The 13982-nt window shown below is 48.0% G+C and overlaps 1 protein-coding gene across 4 annotated transcripts in view; it reads right to left on the bottom strand.

The window, feature by feature from the left end:
* Nucleotides 1-4146: 4146 nt before the first annotated feature.
* The window catches only part of Ascc1 (activating signal cointegrator 1 complex subunit 1), a 91410-nt gene continuing 81574 nt past the window's right edge, over nt 4147-13982 (bottom strand). For 2 of the 4 annotated variants that reach the window (XM_029542479.1, XM_029542480.1), the window contains exons 10-11: nt 6370-6491; nt 4147-4856 (exon numbers count right to left, since the gene is read on the bottom strand). In XM_029542479.1, coding sequence (XP_029398339.1) covers nt 6375-6491 — 117 coding nt within the window. In that variant the 3' untranslated portion in view covers nt 4147-4856; nt 6370-6374. The remainder of the gene's footprint in view (nt 4857-6369; nt 6492-13982) is intronic. The other 2 variants (XM_021204824.1, XM_021204826.2) reach the window with 1 other exon arrangement.

Here is a 13982-nt window from a genome sequence, read left to right as displayed (position 1 = left end):
CACTGCAGCTATCTTCAGACACACCAGAAGAGGGCATCGGATCCCATTACAGATGGTTGTGAGCCACCATGTGGTTTGTTGGGAATTGAACTCGGGACCTCTGGAAGAGCAACCAGTGCTCTTAACCACTGAGCCATCTCTCCAGGCCTCCCCCATCTTCTTAGTCCCAGTCTTTTTAGTTCAGACAGGGTCTCCAACTTGGTATCTAGCTTGACGGTGACCTTTCAATTTATCTTCCTGTCTCCAGCTCTCAGGTGCCTCCTGGGATATCCAACCCAGGCCTCCGTCCAGGTAGGAGAGCCACATGCCCCCTCAATCCCAGCCAAAGCTGTCCACAACGCTTCCACGGCACTTAGCAGACAGCTTAGGTGCACAAAGGCTCTGGTTACCAGAGCTGCTTAACGAGCAACCCAATGCCGTTCCGGAGCTGCAGCGGCCTTCCCTTGTAGGTTGGACCGTTTTCCACACAGGGGCAGCTCCTCGGAGGGGACCTGCTTCCTCTAACACCACAACTGGAGACGCTTGGCTAGAGCTGAGGGGGAAACTAGTTAGGAGGGAGAATCCAAAGAATGGCGAGTCTAAGAATTATGCAAAATAACTCAGAACCTGGTTTATAAAAAAGGCTTTTCTTCTAGAGAATTATTGGCAGGTCAGCCTTTGCATAGCACAGGACCCAAATGTGAGATTCTGCTGAGCTTATTTGTTAAATCCTGTGTATCCGTATGTCTTTTACATTTTTCTGTTGCATTTAATCTTTATCAATACACAATGGAGAACCTTCATTTTCTAATAAAAATGCCCAATCTGTTTCCTATCATTCTCATTTCTAGATGTTCTAAGTCCAAAAAGATACTCACTTCATAATGTTCATACCAAGCCTATCTAGAAACCGATGCTTACTCATCTGTGATGTTTGTTCTTGGTTGTCAGCCTGACTACATTTGGAATTAACTGAAACCCCAGCGGTAAATAGTTTCTTTTTTTTTTCTTTTTGTAATTAAGTCATTTGAAGTGGCAAGACCCACTTTTTATCTGGATCTTTTGAGGTGGGGAGACACAACTTTAATCTGGCCCACACCTTCTGGGCAGTTTATCTAAAAGACAAGGAAGAAGGAAGCCTTTGCCCTTTGCCTGCTTGTCCTTGGTCTCGCTGGCACATCCATTCCGTCACTGGCTTTAAAGATGACTTCTTTGGGATTCTGGTGTATACTTAAGACCAGCTGAGACATCCTGCCTTGTCAACTGAACTACTGGACTCTTGGATTTCTCATCGGTAGACAGCTATTGTTGGATATAGCTATAAGCCTGCAAGCCATTCTAATAAATTCCATATATATTCTATATAAGTATATGTATATATTTCTGTTCCTCTAGAGAACCCCAACTAAGACACTATTCATCAACCATCAGCTTGTAAATGTAAAATGCTATCAACAGCTGGTCCCTGTGCTGTGTGAATCTGTGGTCCCAGGATTTGGAAGGGCTGAAACGGGAAGGTCATTTCCACACAGGCGACTTAAGACCTGCCTGGGTAACAGGGCCAGAGCCCACCTCAAACAAACAAGTGTCTACTACACAGACAGGGAAAGTAACGTGGATCTGTCTACTGCGAGGAATGTGGGTGGATGGGGAGGGTTCTGGGCTGGGGATGGAGGCCAGTGGTAGAGCTCTTGTGGTCCGCAGCTCCAAACCCTTCGGAGCTGGCCCTTGTGTCACTGTGACAAACACCTGGGAGAACCTCTAAGATGCTTACTGTGTCCTATGCTTTTGGAGGGTCCCTGCTGCTTTGGCGGGTTGGCAGCAGAGCTCATTGCAGTAAGAGGGGCGGAGGGGCCTGCTACCTCAGCGTAGCTGGAAAGCAGAGAGCAGAGCCTGGGCATCCCCGTCTTTTTGAAGGACACCTCCCCAAGTGCCCTTAGCTCCTTCCAGAAGGACCCACTGCCAAGGTTCCATTCCCTCCTAATAATGCCACTGGTTAGTGACTACGCTTTAAACACATGGCCTTGGAGGAGGAGCGTCCAAACCACAGTGGTCTCATCTGCACGACCCCACAGGGCAGACAGTACAGCATCATACAGTTTTTTTGTTGTTGTTGTTTTGGTTTGTTTTTTTTTGTCTTTGTTTTTTTAAGACAGGGTTTCTCTGTGTAGCCCTGGCTGTCTTGGAACTCACTCTGTAGACCAGGCTGGCCCCAAACTCAGAAATCTGCCTGGCCAGTCTTCAACCTTCTGGTCTCAGAAGCCTTTTACACCAAAGTGTTACTCAGGACCCCCAAGGACTTCTGTGTGTGAGAAACACACACATTGGCAATTAGCATGCTTGGAAATAAAAGTAAGAATTTTAAAATACACATATTTAAAAATAATCTTCCCATTTCACATTAAGAAAACAATAGTGTATTATACAAGAAACAAATCCCTCACAATTAGGGGAAAGGGGGGGGGCAGTGCTTTCCATTTTTACAGATCCCTTTAATGTCTGCTTCAAAGGAAGACAGGTAGCCTGTGAGCCTCTGCACCCAGCAGCTGTCTGTGAGGGCCGCCATAACAAAGTGCCCCGGACCAAAGGCCTCCCTAACCAGTTTGTTTTCACTGTTCCTGAGACTACGAGTTCAAGATCAAAGCACTTGGGTTCAGTCTCTCCAGAGGCCACTGCCCATGGCTTGTAGGTTAGCACCTTCCACAGGGTCTCCCAGGCCCTTCCTCTGGGTCAATCTTAGTCCTGTTTCTTTAAGAATGACTCCCAGTCTCCTCTTAAGGATTCCAGGCCAGTGGGACTTGGATCCACCCTGATGGCTTCACATGTCACTTAACTGCCTCTTTAAAGTCCCTGTCTCCAAAGACATGGAGGGGCTGGGGGCTGGGCACAGTGGAAAAGAAAAGTGCTACAACAAGTCCAGACGTATTGAGGAAAAACTTCTAAAACCACACAACGGAGACGGCCTAAGCCTCACCTTAGCATAGCTCAGAAAACACAAACCACTCATGTATACACTGCATCACTGCATTTAACTCCCAGAGTGATGACGTCCTTGTATCAATAACCTCGTGCAGAGTAAAACGGCCACAATACCTTAGTACATATATAAAATTAGTCTGGACATCACCCCTCCACCCCAAGAAGGTTTCTGGGGATCCAGGCAATCCAAACTATACTTTGAGACCAAAGGCTTCCAGGCAAAAAAAAAAAAAAAAAAAAAAAAAAAAATTTAAAAAAGATTTATGAAAAGATTTATGTATTTTTAAGTCTCTGTGTCTGTGTACGAGTGACATGTGTGACTGTGCATGTCTCTGTGTGTGGCATGCATGCAGGTCCTCACAGAAGCCAGAAGAGGGTGACATATCTCTTGGAGTTGGAGTTATAAGCAATTGTGAGCTGCCTGACATGTGTTCAGGATCTCTGGAAGAGCAGCAAGCACTCTTAACCACTGAGCCACCTCTCCAGCTCTAGATTTCTTAATTTTATTCATTCTCAGATTGAAGAATCATGATAACAGTAATGGTGGTGGTGGTGACGATGACAATGCCCAGTGTGTTGCTGTGAAGGCTGAGTCAATGTGCAAATACATGACCAGTAGGCATATTCTGTTAAAATTAACTACTATAGCTTGTAAAAACAGAAAACTATTTCTCAAACTTGACCAGGTATAGAGGACATGCCTTTAATCCCAGCACCTGGAAGGCAGAGAGGCAGAGAGGCAGAGGGGCAGAGGGGCAGAGGGGCAGAGGGGCAGAGGGGCAGAGGGGCAGAGAGGCAGAGAGGCAGAGAGGCAGGCAGATCTCTGTGAGTTCAAGGCCAGCCTGGTCTACATACCAAGTTCCAAGTTAGCCAGCCAGACTACATAGAGACACTGTCTCAAAAAAAAATAATCCAGCACTTGGGAGGCAGAGGCAGGCGGATTTCTGAGTTCAAGGCCAGCCTGGTCTACAAAGTGAGTTCCAGTCCAAAAGGACATTCATGGTATGTACTCACTAAGCAGGCCAAAAAAAAAAAAAAAAAAAAAAAAAAGAAAAGAAAACAAAAGATAAAAATTTAAAAAAGAATCCTAATTCTACTAGTATCTACCAACACACAAACTACTGCAGAACACAAATCTTTGCGTGCATTCCATTAGTTAGCATGCTGCCATCCCCCGTCACCTCTGGAAACCTGTCCCCTGTGCCTGAGAACCCGCCTAATGACACACTGCCAGCCTAACCTCAAGGTATGTGCTCGAATGTGGAGAGAACAGAAACCCCAAGATCTGATAACAGTTCTGTTAAGACCGAGAACCTGACATATCACACGGCAATTTCCAAAATGAAACTCTCAATTTCCACAGGCGTAAGTCATTAATACCCGACACCTCAAAAAATTAACGGAGAAGGCCACCCAACAGTGGGGAGAGAAGCTCTGGGGAGGCCAGTGGGGTCAAAGTAGAGCCACGTCTGTGGGATACCCTGAGGTCGTCAGCAGCAAGTCGGAGCCCTTTTGGGGAAGCAGACTCTGACGCACTGGTAAAAGAACAGCTAAGTCAGGAAGCGCCACACCCCAACACATGGTCACCAGTGCACAGACCACAGCTCAGCCACCTGGGAAGCTCATTTATTTGTAGACCGTCTGTGCCATCTCACAGAGAAGCAACTCCCCGCAGCACTGTGGTCAGTCACACCACAAAGCTTAGGAGCAGACTCACAGAAAGGAGGGGTGGAGGGTAAGGAATGAAGGACAGAAGCCAAGGAGGAGGGGGAGGATGAGAGCCAGGAAAGAGGAGCACAGGCTGGAGCGCCCTCCTCTGCCGGTCAACTGGAGGCTGAAGGGCCTGCTGCTGCCAGGTTCCCGACATCCACGGACAGTCACGGATCTCTGCTGTTCTCCTGAGAAGAAACCAGAGAAGATGTGGGATGTGGCAGAATGGGACCCCAACACTGTTACAGCTTGTTTGTTTTAATATTTGCTTCTTTTTATTTTATGTTTTGCCTGCATATATGTCTGGGCACTATTTACATGCCTGGTCAGTAGAGGCCAGAGGAACTGGAGGTGCATATGGTTGTGAGCCTCCGTGGGGATGCTAGGAACCGAACCCAGGTGATCTGGAAGAACAGTCCACGCTCTTATGCACCGACCCAGGTCTCTAGGCCCTTGTGGTTCTTTTGGGATTTGGGGGAGAGGTCTTAGTCTCATACATCCCAGGCTGGCCTTGAACTCTCTATGTAGCCAAGGATGACCTTAAACTTCTGATCCTCCTGCCTGTATCTCACACATGCTGGGACTACAGGCATTGGCCACCATATACTGTTGTGTATACAGTTTCATGTAAACTATTCACACACTCTACCAACTGAAATCTATCCCCCGCCCTGCCTGTACCCAAATATTTTTAGGGACTAAATTTACAATGAAAACGGACAGATCAAGCAGCATAAACGTAATCATGACTACTAAGGACTCTGGCCGCCGAGGGAAATGAAGTCAGGTGGAAGGGCCATCTGCACACCAGGGGACCAGCTCTATTCACAGTAGTCAAGATGTGGGAGCAACCCAAGGGTCAGCTGTGCATGGACGGGTAAACAGGTAAACGGAGTGTACGTACTACAGTGGCCAGTATCAGTCTTTAAGAGGAAGGCAGCACTGTGAGATGACAGGGAGTGGTGGATTTGAGGACACTATGCTAGGACAAACACTGCACTCTGGCTACATGAGGTACTCAGCTGTCACAGCACGGGGACAGAGTCACATGGTTGCTAGCAGCTACAGGAAGTGAGGGATGAGGAGAGCGCTGAAGGGCAGAGCTTATGTGGAAACAGGTGGTGGTAACGATAGCACGGCGACACACTTGGATTTATAACACCAAACCAACCAAGGGTGAGGGCTCGCGCTCTCCTTGTACCCATGAGCATCTTGGCAGACACTGTGGACCCTGGATGACCATCAAAAGAAATGTGGAGTTGGGGGTTTGGAGGGACCACCCAGGACAACCAGCATCTGTCCTAAATTCGCTCTCTATTGCTAAGACGAAAGACCATGACCAAAGTCAACTTGGGTAGGAAAGACTTGGCCTATTGGCTTGTTCCCTGCTTTCTTTTATGTCCTAGGACCACATGCCCAGAGCTGACACCACTTGCAGTGGGCTGGGCCTCCCCACATCAATCTTTAATCAAGAAAACACCCACAGGCTTGCCTACAGGCCATCCTCATAGAGGCGTTTTTTTTTTTTTTTTTTTTTGCCATCGAGTTCCCTCTTCCCAGATGCCTGTAGCTTGTATCAAATTGACAGGAAGCTAGCCAACACATCATCCAAAAATCCCACAGCCACGCCCCAGGGACTGAACTGAAGCCTCTCTTCCTCACCACCTTAGGAAGACATTCCATTTCTAGTGTTGTCCATACCCACGTCAGGAGAAGTCAACATGTCCACAGGAGGCATAGTTTCCAAAGCTGTCCACCGTGAACCTCTGGGAGATGTGAATAGAATTGAGCCTCAGGGAACCAAAGTAGAAGTTCTCAAATGTCTGCAAAGGAAGAAAACAGAGCTGGAGATGAAAATGTTCACTCTCCCTTCTGCCTTTAAACACCACACCACACCAATCCCAGCCTCCCCCGGCCCAGGTTCCTCCTGTCAGTGTTTATTCTGAATAATGATCCTAGAGAGGAGGAATGGGGGTGGAGTGAGAAGGGACAGCCAGTTCTCCTCATTAGTCCTAAAGTCTCCCTGAGAGAATGCATAGAGAGGAAGGCTGCAAAGTCAAAGCCAAGATGTCTCTAGCGAGCAGACACACCAACAACACGCAGAAAAGAGCCTGGGCTGCGTGTACTCACGGGGCTTGACCACAGGTTTTGACTTTCAGTTACTGACCCAGGGAGACCTGGTAGTATCAGATTTTCTTAGGGCCCTAAAAGCCCACAGGACGTGTTCCTCTACCTTGTCAACAGCTCTTACTAGGTGCACTGACAGCCTAATCAGGAGATGAAGCTCATCCCAAACATGAGGGGGACAGAATGGCATAGGACACTCGATGCTCAAGCGTGCAACCCTGCCAGAGAACACTGGATGCTTCTGGAAGCCCTTCAGTTAGATGAGAACTCAGGCCAGCATCCTCTAGGAACTGTTCCACACTGCACATCTTCAGTTCTGAGTGCTTTAGAGAGCGGCAGTGGGCAGGAAGGGCCTGACCTTGTGAAGACAGATTCAGAAGGCACAGTCTAAAGTGACAGTGGGATCCCAGGGAACTGAGGGACGGCTGGCAGAGAGTAGTCTATGGCCACGCCACCCCAACACGCCCAATCTCGTCTCAGAAGCTAAGTCAGGCCTGGGAAGAACCAGGGTGAGAGGAGTGGCTAACCTTCGGTTGGGAAGCAAGAACTGTTCTCTTTACAGTCAGAAAGAACCGAAGGAACCCTTCCTTTTTGTTTTTTTGTTTTGTTTTGTTTGTTTGTTTGGTCCTGGGCTTGAGCTCAGGGTTTCTGCATGTGCTCTGCCTCCAAGTTATGCCCCCAGATCCAAGCAGCCTTTCAATGAGTAGCCAACACCACTGAGTAGAATTTAAGGGTGGAATGACGCTCTGTGCACTGGCAGCTGTCTCCTCACTTTTAGACCAGCCCCCACACCCATGAACTCCAGGCTCTGCCACCTCTCTTCCTCCTGCAATTAGTGGCTCAGAAAAATGTCTGAGGTTCATTAAAAGCTAACTTTACAAAGTCCAGTAAATATTGATTCTTCAACATGACATCAATTTGACCCCAGAGGATCTATGTGGAGGCTGTGAGCTGCACTCTTGTGACTTTTTGAAAGGAGACGAGCTCTCTCCTGCACTGACTTACACAATTAACCCTGTTTCTTGGCTCAGGCAGCCTGTGCAAACCATATCCACTCTTGTAAAAAAAAAAAAAAAAATTGAGGCTGAAATAGTTATCTGCTAATCCCTTTGCTGAACATTAATTTGAAGTGAAAACCACATAAACAAGACTGACAGCTTTACAGCTTTGCAAATCAAAGCCCTCTAGGTACAGACAACACATAATAACCATGAGACAAAGGAGGGGCAAAATGAAGCCATTGGGGATCAGATGTCCTACAAGTCGCTCTGGAAGGACTGGTGGCCTTTGAGACCTCTACCCCTCCCTGTGTCCATAGTCCTAAGTTAAGGTGCAAGGAGCTGGAGAAGAGCCACCCACGCCTGGGCTTTTCCTCTTACAGACCCCCAGATATCATCTGCCCAGGAGAACTCTTACTACATCAGCCCGATGAGGGGAAACCGCGCATGTGTGGTAATGAAGTTAGCTAGAGGTGATTCCAATGAAGTACTCAGGAGGATCAGCAGGGGAGTAGACATGCACATTCATACTCCCCAAGCCAGTGCAGGCTGTGAAGACAGCGTGTGCAGTGACACCCCCCCACACCAACCCGTGTGGGACAAAGAAAGTCACAGTGAGCAGAGACCGGGAGACAGACCTACAAGCATGCCTTTGACGTCGTCGCCTCCCTAGTCTCTACGTCTGGCATTTATTTTACCTTTCCAAGTCCCTGCCTTCTCTAGTGCCGTAGCATCCAGTCAAATGGATTTTGCACATAGCCATCTGTAGCTCAGGCTAGCCCTCTTTATAGCCTTTCCTACCTCTGTGTTCCTGTTCTCTCTGAATGCTTGGAAAGACTTTGGGACAGATGATCATGCACTGATTTCTCACCTATTTTATTCCTTAGTCACTGTTATATTTTTAGCGTGAAGCCTTGCTGTTGGTGCTATCAATTATTTCTAGTGACTCATCAGAACATAAACCCTGTGGAAGGAGAAACCAAGGCCAGTGTATTCTGTATATTTCTAACAGTACCTCATAGTCTACATGGGACCAATAAATATCCTCTGGGCAAAATAACAACAAACCTCCTGCTATGGCCTCACCCTGTCTGCAAGTGCATGGAGGGGACAACGTGACGTGACGTGTCTGTGTGTAGGCTGGAATTAATTTTTAAGTCCGTCAAGAAATCCCTGAAGGCTGAAGGGGACTTAACAAAACTTGTATTACCTCTAATTAAGCTGGGAGTGGGACACATATCTCAATTCTAACTGACACACCTTTAATTCCAGCACTTGGGAGGCAGAGGCAGCCAGATTTCAGTTCAAGGCCAGCCTGGTCTACAGAGTGAGTTCCAAGACAGTCAGGGCTATACAGAGAAACCCTGTCTCAAAAAAAAAAAAAAAAGAAAGAAAGAAAGAGAAGAAAAAAGAAAAAGAAAGAAAGAAAGAAAGAAAGAAAGAAAGAAAGAAAGAAAGAAAGAAAGATAGATAGATAGATCGAGCCTAGTCAGGAACGGAAACTTCCAGAGTCTGCTGGCTCTCTGTTTCTGTCTCCTGGGAACTGGACTCTGCTTTTGGCTCGGTTGCTGATTCGGGATATCACTTAGCACCGACAATGACCATCTTGTGCATGTACACGGTATGGCTCTATCTCCCAAGTCTTAGGGTCAGGAACCCAATGAGAAGAAGGAAGTTTGGAGACTGTGACTATGGTCTTACCATGAGTCCCTGCTTGCTTGCCTCCAGATCTGAACATGCTTCCATGTGCATACAGACATGCATTCTCTACTTCAGTGAAAATGCTTACCTGGAGCCAGATGGAGGTAAACACCTGTGACCCCAACATTCAGGAGCCTCAGGCTAGAGGATTGAGACTTTGAGGCTAGCCCAGGCTAGGTGACATCCTATCTCAACAATACAAACAAACCAAAAGCCTCCACTCCAAGTGCTAAGTGTGTGGTGGTGAGAGGATGGGCACTGCTGTCTAAACCAGCTGTGAGCGACACACCTCAGCTGTGCCACCATCTAGAAGGCTGCAGCAGAGCCTGTAACAGCCTAGCCTGTGGTTCTGGCCACTCTCTGCTTTCTGCTCTCGATATGAAGAGGCTCAACCTCACTTCCATCATCTATGAATACCATCAAGCCTGCACCGACCTGATGACTATGACTCTCTGAGACAGCAGCCAACCAAACCCTTGTCAACCTTTAGGTGATCCCATCAGATATTTTGGGCTGGGCACTGAGGGATGAGTGCAAGCAAGGCCACTCAGAGGGGACAAGAATTGAGCTGGATGGACCTTAGGGCATATACAAGTCAGGGTATGGGGCTCAGAGGCAGAAGTGAGTGTGGTGAGCAGGGCCAGGGAGGCTCCTGAAAGTTATAGCGAGAAAGACTCAAGGAGAGACGAATAGATTATGGAGGCCCCTGAGGTCAGGTTCACAAACTAAACCTCGTGCCAGCCAGAGAAACCCACTGAAGGTCTTTGAGCAGGCTGGGAGAGTCCATCTTGAGGAGATTAGCTGGATGCAGAGGTCATCTCAGCTGAGACAGAAGCCTTGGAAAGGCTGGAGCAGTGAAGCAGCAGGAATGAGGGACAGAGAGAACATTGTGGGTGTGGAGAAGCCACGGAAGCCACTGTAAGCAGGCACAGGAGGGTGTCAGCATTTCTGAGAAGACTAACTCTCGCCTGGCCTCTTCAGGCACCTGCACGCTGCACATGCCCCCACACAGACATATTCCACCCAGCTGTCTGTCACTATGGCTGTATCTCCAGCTGTCACGTCTCAGGCCCTTCTCCAGTCTATAGGTTATGATCATGCATTAGACATGAGCTCTGGAGCAGTAAGACACATGGCAGCGTGCTGCCATAGAGAACTTTACAATCACCCACTTTTTAAAACTTCATTGTTAGTCTTCACATAGTAGGGAATGAACCCATTGTTATGAATTAGAAGTATGCCCTTGAATTTGTTTGTTAAAAGTTGCCGGTTGTTTCTTTTAACTTTATGATGGTGTTCACGTGTCCATTTAAATTGTTATGAACTCATTCATGACAGGTGATTTTATGCTAAAAGATGAAGCTAAACCATAAACGGCATTAATAGTGACAGCGGCAGCACCAACACCGACTGCAGAAGCCAACAAGTCCTGAGCAGGCATGGCAGACATGGCAGGCATGGCAGGCATGGCAGGCACCACAGGCAGGGCAGGCAGGCATGGCAGGCAGCACAGGTACAGCAGGCACCACAGGCACAGCAGGCACCACAGGCACAGCAGGCACAGCAGGCACCGCAGGCAGGCACCGCAGGCACTGCAGGCCACTGCCCACTGCATCCTCACACCACACGCTGAGAAGCAGAAGCTACGCTTACCCTCACCTACTGCTCAGTGTGAGCTTGACCAAGCACACACAGCAAGTAATGGGTTCTGGATAGGCCACCTCACAAGTGGCACTTTGCATTTAAGGGAGCAGGATGATTTCTTTTCCCCCATGGCCTTTCTCCCCTGAAGTGGGTCCTGAGATACTCCCTGGAGAGACTCCCACCTTGTGACTGTCCATGCTCAGATGACCTTGCCTCCAGGGAGCTGAGGAAGCCCAGAGTGAGGGAAATGCTAAGTGACTGTGTTGGCAGAGGCAAGGACATACCAAGGACTCCATGCATAGCCTCAGCTCAGAAGGAAGCCTTCCTGGGGGACCAAGTGCTAGCAGTGTGCAAACAGCGTCCACGATGGCTCTCTTCCCCAACCCTCCCATCCCTGGATACTGACAGCCTAAAGACTGCTTCCCTGCAGACGCTTTCCTACCAAGAGGAGCTGAACCTGTCCCCCTTAGTCCAGCTGTAGACCATAAACCAGTCTTCCTTGTTTACCTGAATGCAACAGCCCACCACCATAGAGTAGAATGCTGAGATTCTGAGGTGCTGAGGCTCTGTCTGAGAGCATAGTCCACCCCAGCTTTCTGTTTCTGGGTTGGCCTTCTTGTCTTTTATTTTACTCTGGACAGGGTAGCCCTCTCGCTGTGTAGCCCAGGCTGTCCTGAACTCTCTCTATAGACCAGGCTGGCCTTGAACTCACAGAGATCCGCCCTGTCCCTGCTTCCTGAGTCTCACTGCCCGCAGCCAGGTCCAAGTGCTACGGATCCATGTAAGGACACAATCGCACCATATCACGGGGAGAAGAAGCTAAGAGTCCTTCCTCTCTGTGTCCAGCAGACGTCGTCACGTCCCGGGGCAGGCAGCATGGCAACTGGTTGCCTGCAGGACTTTGTCCACGCCTGACTGCACACAGCTCCGGCCTCTCCTTCCTCCTCTCCCTCTCCTGGCTCAGGAGCTCCGTGCCAGCTACTCTGGGTATGCAAGCTCTTCTTTGAGTTTCATATTTTCTGTGATTTCTATAATGTGTGAAGGTAATAGATCTGTGTTCTGTCTCCTTAAAACCCAGTTACTATTACATTTAAAGATTAAGCTCTTGAGGGAAGCAAGGAAAATTCTCTTTGTCCTTCCACTAAGTCCTCCCAGTTCACTGCAATCTCGCTATATTCTCTCATGCTCCAATTGTGACTCCCCATGCATGGCCTTCTGCTCTTTATCAAGTGTAAAAAGAAAGACAGGTAAGTGTTCTCCACTCTGGAGGCTCTTGTGTTATATACAACGTGGGTAACTGTGTGCATTCCCCCTTATGAATCTGCCTGAGTCTTGAACCATCTCCCTGGCCTGGTCCTGTATTCCCTGTCTGACCCAGCCAGGATTTCCTCCCTAATTGTGTGTAGCCCTGAAGACTTATCGCCCCAGTCCAAAGGCTGCCCTTCGTGGGCTGCTCAACTGGGTGCAACTCAAGATGGCTACCAGGGTGAGCACCTGCAACATTCTGATGCTGCCTGCATGCTGAATGCCACATTCCACAGCACTGAGACAGTTGACAGATGACAACAGGAAGGAACCATAGAAGAGGAGATGCCCAAATGCCTGGGCGATCTCGATGGGTACCCAGGAGAGATAAGAACATTCCTCCCCTTTAGTAGCACACTCCAGGTCTTTCACATCTGTGCCCTCCTGCTCCCTAATGGGTGGGGAGGTGGACTTGTAAGTTGATCTTCCAATTCTCCCATCTTGGCTAAGAATCTGCTTGCTCACTGCTGAATGCAGTTCTGTTGCTGGCTCCTCAGTCCCCAGAGAAAAAGGTTCCAGTTTGGTAACAGCCTAGTGAGAGGAGAGACATCGATCTTTTCCTGTCATGTAAGGTAGAGAACCGAGGCTCCCTTCAGATAGCCATTTAGTCCCTCGCTGTGGGCAGCACCCCTTAAGAGAGGTCTCGGGAAGGCCTAGCCTAACCTTCAAAAGCTAACACATGGCTTGCACAGTGAGCTCTTCCCCTGAACCTGGTTCATGGGTCAGCTGCCTGGAGCTCAGCTGAAAATTTTGTAATTGAATTTTGGGAGAGAATGTGTATAAATGAACTAAATTGCTCCACTGAATTCAGTGCCTAAATGACAAGGAGAGAGAGAAGAAAAAGCTCAAACTACAAGTTCAAAAGCAGCAGAAAAACCCTGACTGCTCTTCTGAACTTAAGGCAGTTCACGAGGAGCAGAAAGACAAAGTATTCTGTTGTTTATAAGACAGTAGATCTAGTGGGAGATTTAAGTTAAAAAAAAAAAAAAAATCCAGTCAAAGAATTTCAGGCCTGTGGAGTTTTCCTCCTCCTGTTTTATAAAAACCCCGGGGATTCTGAGCTCTCACATTATCTCCCCAGCACTTTCCTGATACTCATACAGCTCTGTGGTTATGGGGGTCCCTTAAAGGAACACGATGAACAGCTCGAAGGAGGACTGACAATGTGGGGAGACTAACAGGAATGGAAGACTGCCAGTGTTCTCCATGGACAGCAATAAGAACGAACATGTAGACTCTAAGAAGAAACTCTAGTACCCAAGTCGGGAGGATTTGGAAACTGTAACGGACACACAGCTACCCTGTGTTGTGGACACAAAGAATCAGTAGGAAACTAAATTCTTGCAGGCAATACGGTATACACTTTTAGTCCCAGAATTTGGGAGGCAGAGGTAGGTGAATGAATGTCTGTGAGTTTGAGACCAGCCTGGTCTAAACTAAATAGGGAGCTCTAGGTCAGCCAAGGCTACATAATAAGACCTGTCTAAAAACTGCAAATGTATATATATATATATATATATATATATATATATATATATA

The sequence above is a fragment of the Mus pahari genome, chromosome 9, assembly GCF_900095145.1.
Source record: "Mus pahari chromosome 9, PAHARI_EIJ_v1.1, whole genome shotgun sequence".
Lineage (NCBI taxonomy): Eukaryota > Metazoa > Chordata > Mammalia > Rodentia > Muridae > Mus > Mus pahari.
Note: the sequence above shows the minus strand (reverse complement) of the source record. Positions and strands in the feature narration are given on the sequence as shown.